General features: G+C 35.9%; 1 protein-coding gene and 1 long non-coding RNA gene across 2 annotated transcripts in view; one reads left to right on the top strand and one right to left on the bottom strand.

The window, feature by feature from the left end:
- The window catches only part of LOC127843845 (uncharacterized), a 148,841-nt gene extending 146,003 nt beyond the window's left edge, over positions 1 to 2,838 (bottom strand). Inside the window, exon 1 of the long non-coding RNA XR_008032373.1 lies at positions 2,738 to 2,838. This is a non-coding gene — a long non-coding RNA (uncharacterized LOC127843845). The remainder of the gene's footprint in view (positions 1 to 2,737) is intronic.
- Positions 1,561 to 19,584, top strand: LOC127843831 (cyanocobalamin reductase / alkylcobalamin dealkylase-like). Its single transcript, XM_052373700.1, has 4 exons — positions 1,561 to 1,674; positions 15,627 to 15,821; positions 17,747 to 17,899; positions 18,467 to 19,584. The coding sequence occupies exons 1-4, from the start codon at positions 1,603 to 1,605 to the stop codon at positions 18,779 to 18,781; spliced, it is 735 nt and encodes a 244-aa protein (XP_052229660.1). The 5' UTR covers positions 1,561 to 1,602; the 3' UTR covers positions 18,782 to 19,584.
- The last annotated feature ends 251 nt before the right edge of the window (positions 19,585 to 19,835 follow it).

The raw sequence follows: 19,835 nt of genomic DNA, 5'->3' as shown, positions 1-19,835 counted from the left end.
GTATTACAATACCAGCCGGACTACTTTTAATGACGTCACATTGAATGCAGAAAATTATAAGAGCATTCTTGGTTAATTATGAACGCTTAAACTCATTTTTTAACTTAAATGATTCAAAACTGTATATAATAAAAGGAATATTTAGCAAGCCAATTGTTACAAGTGTTTTTATAGGTTGGTAAATTGCAAATTAAAATACTTACAGGCAGGAATATCTATACTGATTTTTTTAAAATAAATATATACATTCTTTGTATGTTTGGTTGTTCTTTGTTCGATCTTCGTTCGTTCGTCCGAATAATTATTGTATTACGAATGGAATCGACCTTAAATGCAATCTTAAATGAGAACACAAATAGGCATAATAGCGCGCCAATCGCAAATAGTAAACCCTTTCACCATATTGCACGAAACCGTACTGGTTATTTATTGTAAAAATGTAAGATTTTAACGACTTTGTCGAAGTTGTAACACATAAGAGATATAACAAATTTAATTGTTGGATTCACTTGTTGAAGTGGTAAAAACACAACTGTTACGATTGGAGAGCTAGTTGATTCGCACTTGAATTGCTTTCCACGAGTATGGACCAAGGACGTCAGCGATTAACCATTAGACAAGTCTCGCAACAAGTCTAAAAAAAGTTTGGCTCACAAGAATTGCAGCAATTACAAACAAGAAATATCTTTTTAAAAAGATGTACGGCGTTGATTGTGGTTGGAGTTGGTGAACGGTAAAGAGTTCAATGAATGAGATCAAATATAGCGAATGTCTTTTTCCATGCAGTTGTAAGCTGCATCACACGCAGTGCAGGATGTTACGCGGAGTTTTCGCGGCTTATTTTACATAACTACATATTGCTGATCACGAATCTATAGATACAAAACAGGAAACCAAAACAAAAAAGAATGGAAGTAAAATTAAAACATATAAGTTAACCGGCCACACGCGAAGTATCCGTACATATTTTTAATATTTATACTCGCGTTTTTCGAACAAACCTGTTTTAGAAGTTAGTCGGGCATTGTTATTTGATTTGATTATTAACAGTATCGAGAATAATCGCGCTCATTCCTAATACATTGGTCAATGTTATGGAATAATTCTTGTTAAATTAATCAAAAATAATATTTATCGTGGCATTGTTGAAAACACATTAAGAATCTATTATTGACATACCATAAGTATATCGCCGAATACCTTCATTTAAAATATTTCTGGTCTCAAGAAAATTCCAGTTCACCTAGTTCACGCGATAGCGTCTATATTATATAACGATTATTTTACTGGCCGCGAACTGACCCTGATACCTTGCGGATTGGAATGCAATGCATTGAAGTGAGGTCACGCCTCCACTGTTGGAACGATAGCATGTTTAAAACTTTATACTTTTAGATGTTTGATGTCCACTTTCGAAAACAATTAAAAATGGTTTGGCCAAAACGATTATCAGGATAGGGAAAAAGCGATACTTTTATGAACTTCTATATACACCGAGGTCACAATGTCAATAAAGTTACCAATGTTTTAGTTGTGCGTAGCCATTACATCTCGACATAAGTTACCTCCCATGTTTGTCAAATGCCATTCTAAAACAAAGTTATGTATGTCAACATCTTAAGCAAAGTTGCTGAACGGTTGGCAAAGGTTGGTTTGGAGACCCATCCATTTAAGGTAAACCTTTTTCCTGCATTCACGATTTGGGATTTATTTTTAATTATATGAATTATGGCAAACGTATAGGTAATTCAAATTCGGATGAAATATATTGGAGGAATCGGGTGACGGAGGTTTCGTCACAATGCAGTTTCGTCACACTGATATTATGAAGGAGGGCAGTGGAGGTTTCGTCACACTGATATATTGTATAGATTAAAATGATATTGCAATTGAATATGATGTTGTCAGTGTTATTTTATAGTTAAATAGAAATATATTCACATGTAACAGGCAATAATTAATGTCCTATGATTTTAATAAATATGCTTTAAGGTAGCGCACCTCTAATGATTTCCCGCGATTTCTTCGAAGGTTGAAGAGCCTACTATTAAGTGCGTAGCCTAGTGGTTAAGGCGATAGATTAGAAATCTTTTGGGATATTCCCGCGCAGGTTCGAATCCTGCCGACGACTTATACTTTTTTGCGACGCGTTTTATTTATTTTCTAACGTAATTTGATTTAATATGGCATATAAGCTATATTTATTGTTAAATATGTTGCAATTTTTATGCATATTCTTCAATTTTAAAATTAAAACAACGTTATGGCGAAATTTAGTGATTTACTGTTGAAAATACTAACCATGCATATTGCATTTTTATTTCAAAAAGTAAATGGTAAATCTGTCTATTTCTTGGTATTTTTGCTGTATATAGTGTTTCTATAAAAACTAAGTTTAAAATATGACTTAAATGATACTATTTTGAATTTTATGACACTTTGTTTTTAACCGACCCAATTTTTACTTGGCTGAAATCACTTACATTTCATGGCGCTCTTCCATAGATAAAAATTTGTAAAAAATAAATGTCTGTAAAAGAATACTTATTTCATCTTGTTTAAACTTTAAACACCTTTACAGCATCTGTACACACCAACTGCATGCCCATATTTGGAAATTTGAATGAATTATGGAACTTTTATATACCCAAGGGGTGAAAATAAACTGGACAAAAGCCGAGCGTAGGGGTGGTTTGAAAAAATCGGTATATTTTTTTAAAAAGCATGGAAAGCCTACCTACAAATTTGCATGTAGTTCAGTGAAATGATGCTGATTAAGAAAATAATTAATTAGATTATATTTGGATATGTGCCCATTAGAGGTGCGCTACCTTAAAAAGTAACTTTTTTGTCTTTACTGTTGATTTAATGCGAAAAATGTAACACTTGCATTACACTTTGCATATTATCTTTTTTTCTATCATAATATCAACTTTTTCTGCGCGCGTAATATATGAATAAAACACATATTTGTGGAGCACATGAAAACACGTCCACACCCTATCGACTACCAATCTACGATCATAAGATTATTGATTACTTGATAGTGCAAACATATTAATTAGTGCATTGCAAACAATCAATTAGCGACACACACATTTAATTGGCAATTAAAGAAGTTGGCTTATATTGGCAGCGTGGATTATACAAACTGTGTGTATTTATACATATAGAGTAAATAACGTCTGTTAAACAAGAGTATATAATAGGGGAGTTGTTTCATTGCAACCACAAAATCCAATCATGGATGTTTGGAAATAAATGCATGTGTTGTGTAAAGGTATGTATATTATTATACCGTTTATTGAGTAGATTTGTATTTGATTGTATCTTTATGTTTTATATGCAAATATTTATTTTTGGTGTAATATTGCTTGCAAATAAATGTGTGTTGTGTAAAGGTAAGTATATTATTATACCGTTTATTGAGTAGATTTGTATTTGATTGTATCTTATATGTTTTATATGCACATTTTTTGTGTGTGTAATATTGTTTGCAAATAAATGTATGTGTTGTGTAAAGGTAAGTATATTATTATACCGTTTATTGAGGAGATTTTTATGTTAATGTATTGTGTAATATTGTTTTGTATTTGAATAAATGGTTTTTGTGAATCATAATCAACATTGTATTATGTCATTTAATTGCATGTGCATACTAACTAAATACTTTATTTATCGAATTTAACATAAAAGAAAAAAAACATGTTGATTGATAACAGAAGAAAGGTGTCAATCAAAGGTGCTAAAGTTTCCCGGTATTGTTCACACCTATATATTACCATTGTGACGAACCCTCTACCCGTTTTCTACAGTAAATTCAGTGTGACGAAACTGCAGTGTGAAGAAACCTCCGTAAACCGAGGAATCCGGGTCCGTTCGCCCTAATTTCTTTTCGCCCTGAATCCTGTTCGCTCTGGGTCCGTTCGCCCTAAATTTTATTATTAAAGCAGGTAAGCAATAAATATAACGAAATTTGTTATCTTTTTAACATTTTAATATATAAATGACAACTTAAGCTACAAACTTGCCTACATGTGTGAAAAATCAAGACGGCGCTCTTTAACGTGTAAGCGTGTTTGTAACAAAGCCGTCAAAGGCCAGTAATTTTATCTTATCGTTTATTGTATTAATTAATGAAAACTTTATGTTTCACCTTTACATTAATCAATACATATGTACGTGAAACAAATACGGTGAACAGAACAACAATACAGAATATATAGTAGAGTAACCATGGGTTGTATCGGACACACGGGGTTTATTGGACAACCACAAAAAGTCGAATATTTACATACATAACGACCTTGCATTCAACCGTTTGATCTTTGTTTACATTCTATAAATACGTTTTCATAGTATAATGTAACCAATCATCCGATTGGGTGATGGATTAAATCAACGATTTCGATTGGAAGATGCGAGTTTGTTTGGAGTGACATCCCCTCTTGACCTTGGCGAAAATCCGAGAGGCGGGAACATTTGAAACGGTCATTTAACAAGTAACGGTACGTTGTGAAATGAGTGATACCGTTGTGAGAAAACGATTGATATTTTAAGTGATATATTTATCTTTTGAAAAAACATAATAAAACTATTACAAACATTACATGTAATGTTAGAAAAATAAGAAAAATGAAACTGTCCGATAATCCCCAGATAGTAAATGCTTCGTAAAATGCTATCGGGGTTTATCGGACACCAAACTATGGCAAGACTACAAACAGTCGTTATGGTCTGCATGTTTTATTAATAGGGTCGGGTGCATTTTAACAAGAATTGTGCGGCCTTCTCATTACTTTCTGTCACGTTCCTCCTCTTTTTCTATCGTAGATGGCGTCTGGAAATATAATATTAGCACTGAACAATGAAGAAATTGGCATGAAAAGACACTGCAATAGTAAACAATTCTACACCATTAAACTTTTAGAAAACTTGTATGACCATGAATGGTATTTCGACCACCCTTTGTTGGCTACGCTGCATATTACGATGAAATATCTCGTTAGAAAGTATCAGACTGTTGCGGAGGTTGTGATGAAAACGTTGCTGAAATGGAACAGCGACAAAATAAGAGCAACGAAAGACGAGATTGTAACAGACAGCCACGTGTTTCTAGTCAATAAAGTGATATATTTTCTGACTGACGAAGAAAGAAATAATTTAATAGACATTTCAGATGAAATTAGAATGTTTTCGTTATAGATTATAGTGTCTAGCATGTCAACACAAACAGTTAAGACGATAAATGAAATAAAAAAATGTTTCTTTCTTACGATAAAAATGTATATTAATTTATATAACATAAGTAAAAGCAAATAAAAGTCAACAATCGTATAACGTGTATTTTTTACGAATTATAGAGACACTAAGTTACTTTTTAAATTATTTAAAAAAAGCCCCTTACATCCACTCTGTGACCCTCTCGTCCACCACTCCCCCACACTCTCTACTTTCTTGGGTACTCAGTAGCAACTATTTATTTCAATACATGAATATACGTTTTGCAGTCTGAACATTTCATATATTTCTTATGGTCTAGCACCGACCCTCCTCGCTTGCAATCCGATCTCATATTGTCGAGCCAAAATATATAACATATAAGACATTCCATTTTTTGTCAAAAGGAATAACTAATATTATATATAATAATGTTTGAAAATGGGATCTTAATTAGTACGCGTTTCCATTTATCATAGCTCATTAATGCGTCTTCATTTCAGACAAATGCCTAAAATAGGAAAGGGTATCCGCTGTCAATATGACAGGGATGACTTAGAAAAGGCTGTCACAGAGGTTAATATAGGCAACATGTCTATCAGGCGAGCGGCTTCAACATTTAATGTGCCCAGGTCCACCTTGCATGACCGCATTAGTGGCAGGGTTGAGGTTGCTGCCCTACCTGGCAAGCATACCGTGTTCCCGCTACACATTGAGCGTTTGCTGGCGGACAAGGTCCAGGAGGCTGCCGAGATGGGATTTGGCATTGATAGGCAGCAATTAAAAGCAAAAGCTGCCCAACTCGCTGCCTCCTTGCACCTGAAAACGCCATTCAAACATGGAGTGCCAGGCGATGACTGGGTGAATGCCTTCATCCAGAGGAACGGGCTAAGTCTGCGTTCCCAGGTCGCCCTGTCCACAGTGAGAAGTAGGATGCTAAATAAAACTGTAACGCAAAAGTATTTCTCTGCCCTCGCAGAAACTGTACAACAACTAGAGCTCCATGACAAACCAAATCAAATTTGGAATATGGACGAAACGTCAGTGTCTTTGACACATAAGCCCACCCGCGTGTTTGCTTCTAAGGGGGCCAGAAACGTCCCGGGGCGGGTAGGGAACTCACGTGAATCAATCACAGTCACGGCCTGTATCAATGCGGCTGGGTCGGACGTCCCACCTATGGTTGTCGTCAAAGGCAAGACGCGTAAAGCTTTAAACGCGTTCAATGTCTCCGAAGGTCCTTTCGGTACCAAGTGGACATACCAACAAAAAGGTTGGATGGAGGAGTCCCTTGGTACCGAATGGTTTAAGGGCGTATTTCTGCCCAGCATCGGCCCACAAAGACCTCAACTTCTCATCTTAGACAGTCACAGTTCACATGAGACATGATGAGTCGTTAGATATAATTGACTGCGCCAAAGCGGAACACATAACTTTATTTGCTTTACCGCCCCACACCACCCAGTGGCTAAATCCATTGGACAAGACTGTGTTTGGTCCATTTTCCAAAGAATACAACAGGATTTGTACGGAGTTTATGTCAAAATCCCCAAACAACAGCGTCTGTAAATGGGTTTGGCCCAGCCTATTCAAAAACGCTTATGAAAAATCATTTACCAAGCACAACATGACGAAGGGCTTTATAACTTGCGGGATTCATCGGATCAACATGTCGGCCATACCGGACAGCGCATTCATGCCCTCAAGCGCCTTTGACAAAGCTCCTACTGACATCGCTGTGCCAACTACAAACGCCAACGAGATGTCTTGCTGCGACAATATTGCGGTGCCAAATGTTGCGGTGCTTAATTCCGTCTGTGGGGGAAGTGGGGTAAGTTGTTAATGCGTTATTGGTTTGGAAAAAAACACACTATGAAACAAATACAATGTAGAAAAATGTTATTTCAAATACGCAAAATAATCTGTAACCAGTCATACGCATAATAACAGTACCGTTCGTTTATTTTTAGAAGCAAAATGATCGTGTCATGTGTTCGATCCCATATGATATATTCGATTAGTGGCTAACTTAACAATAGAAAAACAACCTAAACTGATATTTCGCATAACATTTAAAATCTTATTATATCTATAGGCCGGTAGTGAGAAAGTTTTAGGGACAGCTGACGAAAGCGGCATGCTAACGCTAGAGTCCGTTGTGGCAGCAGACATCCTAGAGGCCATCATGAATGCAGGGATGCAGGTAGAATTTGACGTTGGTAGTTTGATCACGGAACCAAGTTACGCCACATCCATTATCGAACCATTGTCGCCAACCCCTCCAGAGCACCTGGGTCAGTATCCGTTTGTCGCAACGGAGTGTCTTGCTTCCCCTGGACTGCCTGAAGGAGTAAGTCCGTTGGCAACGTATGCTTCGTCCTCCCCATATGATGAAGTAGAGAATCTCTTCAAACTACCCAAGCCAGCAAGCAACCCAGACAGCAAACCCTCAAAACGAAAACTGACGTCTCATAGGTATGCAGCTACACTGTTGCTTGGTCAATAAAGTTTTGATTTTACTTATTCATTTACTAAGTAATTCATCTTGACACTAGACTTATTAATATCTGAATAATTTGACAGCGTTTGTTCTGCATTCTTACCTTTAATAGTCGAATGACAAAAATTAATGTGTTTGACAGGTGCGCGCTTGCAAGCATTTTCGTGTCGTTCTCGTCACGTGCATTCCTTTTATTTTAAGGGTGCTCACTAGCAACGAGATCGTGAGGGAAAAGGAGGAGACAAAAAGAAAGAAGGAAGACGAGCTCAGGAAAAGAGAAGAAAGAAAAGTGGCAAGATTGGCCAAGCAGGAAGAAATGTAATCAAAAGTAGCCCTGAACAACAACAAGAAGAAAGCAGTGATCAATTAACTAATTGAGTTTTTGAATGGAAAATAGTCACTTACGAAATACATGTGTTGAGTTTGTATAATTACGTGATGATGATGTTGTTGTTGTAGTAGTTGAAGTTGATAATGAGTATGATGATAAAATAAATAAATTATATTAATTTACAATCACAATTACAAACAACACTTGATACAGATCTACAACTCAACTGAAACGGTGTTTTTGTTTGTTTTGATAAAATCCATAAAAACGCACTGATTTTGTTCTTGTTTACATAGTCGGTGGCATGTTGATCGTGTTAAATCTACGAAATTAAATGTTTTAAAACTGGATAAGTCCCTCTTAATGTTATATGTTTTATTTGTTGGTAGTTATCGATATGCTTTAACAACCCTAGATGTTGTTTATTGTTAACATGTTATCGCAAGTTATCTATTAAATATAATTCAGTTCGTATCAGTTACAGCAGTTCAATATTTTTCAGTACGGGTATATTAGGGTGTGTCGAACATATGGGGTGTGTTTTTCGACTTAAATTATTGATATGGGTATGGGTTTGAGCATCAAAGTATAGATATGGGTATTGATGTCAGAAATGTGCTTGTATATAAATGCATACATATTTGAAAGTATCAGTATCAAAATGGGTATGATAAATTTCATTCTTGTATAGAAATGGGTATCAAAAAGTAAATTTCGCCCAGCTGTGATAATCGTGCCAAAATCGATGCGAGAAAGCTGTCAGTTGTAAACGAAGCGTAGTATTAGTAAAAGTTGTAAATTACGTCATCAATGACATCATGATTTTTTTTAACTATGATGACGTAGTTTAAGTGCTTACATCACTTTTACATTTCATTGCTCGTCAAAAGGTCGATAAATATATTGAAATGGGTCCACTGTCTCAATGGTATCGTAAACAAATGTGTCCTGTCCGATAAACCCCTAGAAAATAAGTCGTCCGATAAACCCCTTTTTGATGTCCGATACAAGCCAGGAAGTGTCCGATCCACCCCTAGTGCACCAACACATATTTAAACGTAAATGGTTCGTTTAATGCCTCGATTATTATCGGACAAGTTATTGTACTTACTCTGACAAAGATGGTTTAACAATAAAAGCAAAAGCTATCCGAAATAAACCGTGACGTCACTACAAAACACGGCAATTTTCCTGAGGGTGTCCGATACAACCCATGGTTACTCTATAATACAATGAACACATTATGCAACACATTTACATTAATCAAACCATACATATAAATCTTCAAAATATGTACATAAAACAAATACAGTATACAATGAACACAACACACTATGTAACAGCTTAACACATGTCTTATCTCTTTAACTCGTAAGCGTGTTTGTAACAAAGGCCAGTAATTTTCACTAATTGCTTACTATATTAATTAATGAAAACTTAAGGTTCAAACTTGCTTATATGTGTGAACAATTAACTGTTCATACCCCAATATGCAAATGATAATATAGGGCGAACGAACCCAGGGCGAACGTGTAACAAGGGCGAACGGACCCGATACCATATCGGATTGAGCAATTCAATTGGTATTAGCCTAGTTTAATACGGATAAGTCTAGGTAACGAAAACATCTTGTCACCGCAAAAGAAAACACTTTATTGCAATATATCGCGGGTTAAATAATAGTTGTTGGGTGGAGGCATGCTGGTTTTCCATCAGCCTACCTCTGTCAGACTGAAAAGTATAGTCTATATAAATTGTAGTCCATATAAACGGACTCCCAGAGCCTTTGATAATTTTTGCTATGGCGGCTCTGGCAGTCCATATGCACCCCTTCATAAACATGGGTGCAGTTCAGCGCAGCGAATCCGTGTGCTTCACTAAACAAACATTGTTCGAGAAGAATTGAGGAAAATAATGAATAAACTTCATAAACATGTTAAATTTACCTGAATGGCAACCTACGGATGTCATCCTTTGCATGCACCCTATAAAAACACGACGATGTTTCAACACACTTTTCTCGCTGACATGTTTATGTTAAAATTTGAAACAGTGTATTCTGTATCGAATACCACATCGTTATCGACTTTATAGGCTGGAGCACATAACCCGACGTGCAAAATATTGGTGTACTGCGACCCAACCAATATTAGGTCAATTTTCTAATATGGCAAATACAAAACAAAACCGAAGTCAATAAAATCAATTATTTCTTGCTTTAATGGTACCATTTGGATGAGTTTGTGGTTAAGATAGGTACACTTTTATTCGTTCTTGCAGTTTCAGTGTTCCTTAACCCTTGCATTGTTGATAACATTTTGCACCCATGGCCAAGAGAGAGCGCATTGCAACTATCAGCAACCCATTGGGTTATAAAGCTGATAGTTGAATTATTGCAACTATATAAACGGACGCCCTAAGTCTTTGATAATTTTTGCAGTGACGGCTCTGGGAGTCCATATGCATCTATTAATAAACACAAGTGCAGTTCTCCACAGTTGATGAGTGTGCATCACTTAACAGACGTAGTTTGTGACCAAGTTAGGAAAGCGATGAATAAATAACTTTCGATAACACTTTAAATTTACCTGAATGGCAACCTACAGATGTCATGCTTTGCTTGCATCCTTAACAAAAACAACTTTTCACCGCAAAAGCTAACTATATTTCAATATAATGCGGGTTTTAGTAATAGTTAAGGAGTGGAGGCCTGTATGTATTCCATCTGCCTGCCTCTGTCAGAATGGGTATTGCAAGCTCCTCTTTTCTTTACCACATATGTTGCTGAACCATCTGTGCATTTCGTTCTTTATGCTTCCTGTGGTTACCTTTCTTCTTGCTGGCATCACTGTGCTTGTATTTTGTGGTGAGTTGTGAGCTGTGGTACTGAGGACTTAATCTCTATTACTACTTAATCTCTATTACTATTAATTACTGAGGACTCTTAATCTCTACTTATTTTCTCAGGGAGTGGGGGAAAGGGGTGGCAGATTGTCATTAGACTCAGTACAGCTCAGGGGCTCTACTTTTTCTGGCATCTGATGCTGATGCTACCTCAGCATTGCTTTGTTTTATAGGATGAAACTAGATCTTTTAAGATATTCTTTTCCTAGACTGCTCACATCAAAGGAAGTTTTACATACTACACATTCATATTTACCATTTTTTAGCTCACCTAAGAACAACGTGCTCATGGAGAGCTTTTGTTATCGCCTTTTTTCCGTCGTCCGTCATGCGTCGTCCGACGTCAACATTTGCGTTGTTAACACTCTAGAGGCCACATTTATTGTCCAATCTTCATGAAATTTGGTCAGAAGATTGGTCTCAATGATATCTTGGATGAGAACGAAAATGGTTAGGTTTGCTTGAAAAACATGGCTGCCAAGGGGCAGGGCATTTTTCCTTATATGGCTATAGTAAAATCTTGTTAACACTCTAGAGGCCATATTTATTGTCTGATCTTCATGAAACTTTGTCAGAAAATTCATTCCAATAATATCTTGAACGAGTTCGAAAATGATGCAGGTTGGTTGAAAAACATGGCCCCCAGGGGGCGGGGCATTTTTCCTTATATGGCTATAGTAAAACCTTGTTAACACTCTAGAGGCCACATTTAACAGTATTTTCCGATCTTCATGAAACTTGCTCAGAAGATTTGTCTCAATGATATCTTGGATGAGGTAAAAAATGGTAACCTTTGCTTGAACAACATGGCTGCCAAGGGGCGGGGCAATTTTCCTTATATGGCTATGGTAAAATCTTGTTAACACTCTAGAGGCCACATTTATTGTCCAATCTTCATGAAACTTGGTCAGAAAATTCATCCCAATAATATATTGGACCAGTTCAAAAATGGTGCCGGTTGGTTGAAAAACATGGCCGCCAGGGGTTGGGGCTTTTTTCCTTATATGACTATAGTAAAACCGTGTTAACACTCTAGAGGCCACATTTATTTTTCGATCTTCATGAAATTTAGTCAGAAGACTGGTCCCAATGATATCTTGGATGAGTTCAAAAATGGTTTCGTTTCCTTAAAAAACATGGCCACCAGGGGTCGGGGCATTTTTCCTTATATGGCTATATATGTCTACAGTTAAATCTTGTTAACACTCTAGAGACCACATTTATTGTCCAATCTTCATGAAACTTGGTCAGAAGATTCATCCTAATAATATTTTTGACAAGTTAAAAAATGATGCCGGTTGGTTGAAAAACATGGCCCTCAGGGGGCGGGGCATTTTTCCTTATACATGTATGGCTTTAGCAAAACCTTGTTAACACTCTAGAGGCCACATTTATTTTCCAATCTTCATGAAACTTGGTTAGAAGATTTGTCTTTAAAAACATGGCCACCAGTGGGCGGGGCATTTTTCCTTATATGGCTATATATGGCTTTAGTAAAACCTTGTTAACACATTTAGAGTCCACAATTATTGTCCAATCTTCATGAAATTTGGTCAGAAGATTTGTGTTAATGATATCTTGGATGAGTTTGAAAATGGTTACGTTTGCTTGAAAAACATGGCTGCCAAGTGGCGGGGCATTTTTCCCTATATGGCTTTTATGACTATAGTTAAATCTTGTTAACTCTCTAGAGTCCACATTTATTGTCAGATCTTCATGAAAATTGGTCAGAAGATTCATCCTAATAATATCTTGAAAGAGTTAAAAAATGATGCAGGTTGGTTGCAAAACATGGCCGCCAGGGGGCGGGGCATTTTTCCCTATATGGCTATAGTAAAACCTTGTTAACACTTTAGAGGCGACTTAATTTTCCGATCTTCATGAAACTTGGTCAGAAGATTTGTCCCAATGATATCTTGGATGAGTTTGAAAATGGTTTCGGTTGCTTTAAAAACATGGCGACCAGGGGTCCAGGCATTTTCCTAATATGGCTATATATTGCTTTAGTAAAACCTTATTAACACTCCAGAGACCACATTTATTGTCCGATCATCATCAAACTTGGTAACAAGATTTGTACCAATTATATCTTGGATGAAATTGAAAAAAGTTCCGGTTGGTGGAAAAACATGGCCACCAACGGGGCGTGGCATTTTTCCCTATATAGCTATAGTAAAACCTTGTTAACACTCTAGAACCCATATTTATTGTCCGATCATCATGAAATTTAGTCAGAAGAATGGTCCCAATGATATCTTAGATAAGTTAGAAAATGGTTCGAGTTGCTTGAAAAACATGGCCACCAGGGGGCGGGGTATTTTTCCTTATATGAATTCGTGAATCATCATGAAACTTTGTCATAATATTTGTTTAAATGAAATCTTGGATGTGTATGAAAATGGTTGTGGTCTGTTGAAAAACGTGGCTGCCAGGGTGTTCACTAGTCATGAAAGTTGGTAAGAACATTTTGTTCTAATGACATCTTGTGCTGCATAGAACAGGTCAGTTCCTATCCTCTCAGGTGAGCTACTTTGGGCCTTTCAGGCCCTTTTGTTTATTAGTCCCCTTCCGGTTTCACCAGAGAAGACTTATGGTTTTGTATCCGTCCATCAGTTTGTCCGTCACACTTTTCTGGATCCTGCGATAACTCTAATAGTTCTTTATATTTTTTTCATGAAACTTGGAATATGGATAGATGGCAATATGGACATTATGCACGTCATTTCATTTTGTTCCTACGTCAAAAATTGTGGTTGCTGTGGCAACAAATAGACTAGAAATACTGCTGAAAATGGTGTTTTTTCTGGATCCTGCGATTACTTTAAAAGTTCTTAATATTTTTTCATGAAACTTGGAATATGGATAGATGGCAATATGGACATTATGCACGTCATTTCATTTTGTTCCTACGTCAACAATTGTGGTTGCTATGGCAACAAATAGACTAGAAATACTGCTGAAAATGGTGTTTTTTTCTGGATCCTGCGATAACTTTAAAAGTTCTTAACTTTTTTTCATGAAACTTGGAATATGGATAGATGGCAATATGGACATTATGCATGTCATTTCATTTTGTTCCTAGGTCAAAATTTGTGGTTGCTATTGCAACGAATAGACTAAAAAATACTGCTGAAAATAGTTTTTTTTCTGGATCCTGCGATAACTTTAAAAGTTCTGAATATTTTTTCATGAAACTTGAATCATGGATAGATGGCAATATGGACATTATGCACGTCATTTCATTTTGTTCCTACGTAAACAAATATGGTTGATATGGCAACAAAAAGACTAGAAATACTGCTGAAAATGGTTTTTTTCTGGATCCTGCTATAACTTTAAAAGTTCTTAATATTTTTTCATGAAACTTGAAACATGGATAGATGGCAATATGGACATAATGCACGTCATTTAATTTTGTTCCTACGTCGAAAATTCTGGTTGCTATGGCAACACATAGACTACAAATAATACTGAAAATGGTGGTTTTCTGGTTCCTGCGATAACTTTAAAAGTTCTTTATATTTTTTTATGAAACTTGGAACATGGATAGATGGCAATATGGACATTATGCACGTCATTTAATTTTGTTCCTACGTCGAAAATTCTGGTTGCTCTGTCAACAAATAGACTACAAATAATACATAAAATGGTGGTTTTCTGGTTCTTGCGATAACTTAAAAGTTCATAATATTTTTTCATGAAACTTAGAACATGGATAGATGGCAATATGGACATTATGCACATCATTTCATTTTGTTTCTACATCAAAAATTCTGCTTGCTATGGCAACAAATAAAAAAATATTCTGACAATGGTGGAATTTCTGACAAATGTGGAGCCGATAGGGGACTTTTATTGCTTGGCAATAGTCTTGTCAATTCTGCAACATGCTGAGCCTGTATGAACTATAATTTACCAAATACAGGTACATAATCAAAATTAAAGACATTTCAGCATAATTATTGCTGTGTAAAAACAAATAAGACTACTTTATTTAAAAGTGAGTCTCATTGGCTTGCCCTCACTGAACATTGTAAAACTTTCGTAATGCTGGACATATTAAAAATAAGGTGCCATTTTTCTACCCCATTTAAAAACTAATAATGTGATTATGCTTTTTGTTGTTAACATTTAATGTATGGACAAAGATCACCAATTCAAGTGACATTAAATTGCTACAGGAAATAGGCTTTTACAGACGCAGTGTGGTACACGTATCTGCCTCACAAATAAGTTGCTCAGAATTGACAGATTACCTCTACATAATTTTGACTGCGTCCAAAAAGCAATTATACATTTGGTTTACTTTTGTCCTTACATAACCTTTTATAAGACAGTCAGAATTACTATTTGTGTTGAAACTTTGTGTTTAAACTTAACTTACTGTTTTAATTTTAGGTAATATTCTGCTTTACACTGAGTATTACGAAATGTGTTCAGTTATTTTTTCAAACAGTTATACAATGTACATGCTTAATAAACATGGATTACGTTAACAAAATATTGAATGGTTATCATAACAACAAGGATATAAATTAGCAGGGGCCCTCTAGCCAATTTCCCCTAAATAAACAGAGAAAAAGAATATATCATTTGAACATGAAAAGCTGAGTGTTGGCTACCATGGCCATAAGGTTATATTCTAACCTTGTTTGTGACATATACTTATAGATTGGCTGGTACAATGAACATGTTGGTGAACATTTCAAATTTCCACTTGACTACGACACGTTTGCTCTTCTGGTGATCAGCACACCAGACATGTTTGAGAACGGGCTCTGGCATTTCATATTGCGAGAAGAGTGTACTGGCACCCAGGACATGCTGGACACATTCCTCAAGGAACAGTTCAGTGCAATCAAACAGGTACGACAATGTGAATCAAACAGGTAGGACAATATGAATCAAACAGGTAGGACAATGTGAATCAAACAGGTAGGACAATGTGAATCAAACAGGTAGGACAATGTGAATCAAACAGGTAGGACAATGTGATTCAAACAGGTAGGACAATGTGATGATGATTGCAAGATAGACAGTGTGTTTAGGTCTGCGTGTGCTACTTTCTTGTTTTAACATGCATTTTGATAGGCCTTTAGAAAATACAGCTATGAAGTATGATTCTCTTTTTTGGTTTTCTTTCTGGCATGGTAAACTTCAGAGACTTAGTCTTATTTAACATTTCCATGTGTATTATAACGTGTTCTAATGAGTTCAGATTGTTTATGCCCAAAGTAGGGTGGCATATAGTAATTGAACTGTCCATCAGTCGGTGCGTCTGTCTGTCCGTGCGTCTGCCCGAAAACTTTAACATTGGTCATAACTTTTGCAATATTGAAGATAGCGACTTGATATTTGGCATGCATGTGTATCTCATTGAGTTGCACATTTTGAGTGGTGAAAGTTCAAGGTCATCCTTCAAGGAGGTCAAAGGTAAAATATATGGCTTCAAAGCGGCGCAGAAGGGGGCATTGTGTTTCTGACAAACACATCTCTTGTCTCTTAAATCATAGTAATAAGTTAATAACTGTATTTTGAAAAGAATTTTTTTTATATTGTCTCAAACTGCGATGGGATGCATAGCTCCGTTTAGCTCTGCTTTTCACCTTAGATGATCTTTACATAATGCCAGCAGATCAGAATGAATACACTTAATTCATTATGTTGGCTGATTTTAGCATAAAACCCCGGTAACGTTAGAAACATAACGGGTCTTTGTTTCATACGACGGTACACTGTTCAGTGCAGGGAAATGCAGTCTACTCTCTTTTGTTAATATGAAACATGCACATTTTGGCCCAGTAACAATAAGGAATTACTAGTAAGTTCCATGCCCAATTCCCGGAGACTTTCAGGGTCAGTGCTGAATAATTGTCAGGGGAATATTGACTTTACTTTCAATAAATGCCTTATATTGATAACACAGTATTGATTTCAAGATATCGAATAACACAAATTTTAGGGAAAGAAATTAATAAAAACCTATGTGTCAATGCCATTTGTCTTTTATTGTGAGACAAAACCACTGAAATAATGAAGTGCCCATGATATAAGGGAAATTGTTATTATCTAGCCACACATTTGTTACATATGCAATCAGTCTGTGTGAAAATCTTTCCTGCAAGCCTGAATAGTCAACCAACATTTGCCAGTTTGATCTAAATGACACAGTGAACTGTGCGACTTAAATTTTCAATCAGAAAGTATCGTGGTTTGATGTGTCATTTACAAGATGCAATGAGATTTGTAAAGACCCATGTCATGCGCAAAAGGGGTCTTATGCAATATGCTGCCAACGTAGCTCCAGTCAAGTCACTGCATCCACACAGTCTCTTGTCAGGACATTCATACTGAGGAGAAAAAAAATCTATTTGTTTACTGAAAATCATACATTTAAATAAATATAGTAATAAAAGGTTTTTAATAGTTTTGTGGCTTCTTTGCAAAGTTTGTGTTTTACAAATGCAGGGTTTAGAAAATCAGTTAATATTGAAAGTCTCGTGGTGTAATGGTTTCAATTTAGTGTTGGCCTTTTGGCGCCTTGGCTTGACATCCTAGGGAAGGCGTATTTTTTTCATTGAACTGTTTTTTTGCTAATTAAATAATTTAAGATTATTTCAAATATTATAGTTTTGTTGGTAAATACCTTAATGACATTCCTACATAAAATACACAAATTCCGCTTCAATGTCCTTTTCAATCAAATTGATTGAGACTCGCTGTGGTGTTTGCTCAAATTAAAGCTACCTTTGTTTAAGTTGTGATGTTTAAATGTGAGAACTATATAACAGATGTATGCAGACATGGATATTGAGGCTATCCATGACTTTGAGATGCTGCCCAATCACCGGCCCCGTGTCCTGGTGCAGACAGCTGGCCATGTATCTGGGGCGGCCTACTTTTACCAGCAGAAAGATGTCCACCCCAACCCATGGGGAGATAAGGTGTGCCATCGTATCCTGAGTTAACCATTTACCCCTTAGATACATAATTTGACACATTTGTAGTCCCTCAGAAAGTTAAATTTAATTAAAGACTTTTCTTACTATATTCAAGTTTTAAAGGCTTCATTTGTAACCCTAAGTTACTGATAAGCAGCAAACAGCATAAAACCTGAACAGACTGCGAGTTACTTTATTTATTTTTACTTTATACTTTATCTTATTTAACTTTCAATTGTGGCTCAATCTGGTGACAAGCATTTTGTTTATAGAGAGTGAGAATCAGACATACACAATGTAGTAGTCTTGTTATGCATGTCTATATACAAATACATGTCTTTTATACATGTCTATATACAAATACATGTCTTTTATACAGGTCTATATACAAATACATGTCTTTTATACATGTCTATATACAAATACATGTCTTTTATACATGTCTATATAAAAATACATGTCTTTTATGCATGTCTATATAAAAGAGGTAAAAATAATTGCAATTAAAGACTAGCGCATGTTCTTTTCACTGAATTTTGATTAACAGTTTATTGTTCTGTTCTCTTACAGAAACTGTTTGGGGTCAGTATTCACCCAAAGTATGGTGGTTGGTTTGCCCTTCGAGGGGTCTTAATCTTTAAGAACGTTCAGTGCCCTGAATTGCCTCGACTCAATCCACCTGACTGCGTTCAATCGTTTGAACTCAGGAAAGAGCTTCTTGAACGATTTAATGATCGGTGGCAGGACTGGTCTTATAGGGACATTATTCCAGTCGAACACAAATACTCAGAACGCCAAAAGCAATATTTTGGTACACTGCCAAAAGACAGAAAAGCTTTGATTGAAAAGTGGAAAGCAGGTGGTGAATCTCATTGTAATTTGTAGTTAATTTCAGTAGAGTGTAAGCTCTGAGATAATAGAATTAAACAGAGTTATTTGGCTTAAAATGTTTTGTATTGTTGATGCTTTAAATTCTTGAGTATTTCAGATATTGCTTAAAAATCTCTGTTGAGTGTCTCGTACTTTTTATGTTTTTTTCCCTTTTTCTAAAAGAACCCTTTAAATTTTAGCATTTATGTTTGTTGCTGATTTCCCATATATTTTTTATCTAATTTCTAATATAATTTTTAACTTCTTTTAGACTTCACATTTGTTCAAATTGAGTATTTGTAATGATTTTTCAGCACCAATCATTAGGGCAAGGTTAAGTTACAATGTAATGTAAACCCCCAGCATATGATTTTTTGAGGGGTATATTGCTGTCTCTGTGTCAGTTGGACGGTCAGTTGGTTTGTTTAAGAAATAATATTTTTCTATCATGGTTTGTTGTCGAATGACCCACAGTAAGGAGTATAGATGCGTAGGAATTAAATCACGAGATTTGATAACACGCATCTATACTCCTTACTGTGGGTTATTCGACAACAAACCATCATAGAAAAATATTATTTCGATTCTTACACGATTCTGATTGATTTGATTCAAGCTTTTGGACGTGAACGATATTTTTCAATACTCCGCCCTTCTAGTACAAAGTTCACTATTTAGTGACGTCATTGAATTGTACAAACATATGACGTCGTTTTCATTCATAAATATTTTGCAAATGACGTCACTTTTATTGGAACAACAATCGTAGAAACTAAATGACGTCACGTTTATTGATGCTACTGAAAAACTGACATGCTATAAATCATTCGGTACCCCTCGCAGATTATCATAATCGGACTCGGGAGAAATACGTGTTGAAAGTAGCCCGCCCACGTGATACCATTCTAAGAATGTTACAACAACAAAAACAATAACAACGATGGCGTCCATAATTCCTGTAGAGTTTGAACTTGCTCTGGCTTCAGAGCATAGAAAATCCCCATTTTCATCTTTGCAAAATGTAAACAACCCGCAAAACCGGCCATGTTTGTTTTTACTATGTAATTTT

The sequence above is a fragment of the Dreissena polymorpha genome, chromosome 9 (genome assembly GCF_020536995.1).
Source record: "Dreissena polymorpha isolate Duluth1 chromosome 9, UMN_Dpol_1.0, whole genome shotgun sequence".
NCBI lineage: Eukaryota > Metazoa > Mollusca > Bivalvia > Myida > Dreissenidae > Dreissena > Dreissena polymorpha.
The sequence above is the reverse complement of the archived record's forward strand: the minus strand, read 5'-3'. Positions and strand labels throughout refer to the sequence as shown.

Coding starts and splice junctions, on each gene's coding strand:
- LOC127843831 (XM_052373700.1), top strand. CDS start 1,603: ATGTATGTCAACATCTTAAGCAAAGTTGCTGAACGGTTGGCAAAGGTT. Junction 1,675..15,626: donor TGGAGACCCATCCATTTAAG/GTAAACCTTTTT, acceptor ATATACTTATAG/ATTGGCTGGTACAATGAACA. Junction 17,900..18,466: donor CCAACCCATGGGGAGATAAG/GTGTGCCATCGT, acceptor GTTCTCTTACAG/AAACTGTTTGGGGTCAGTAT.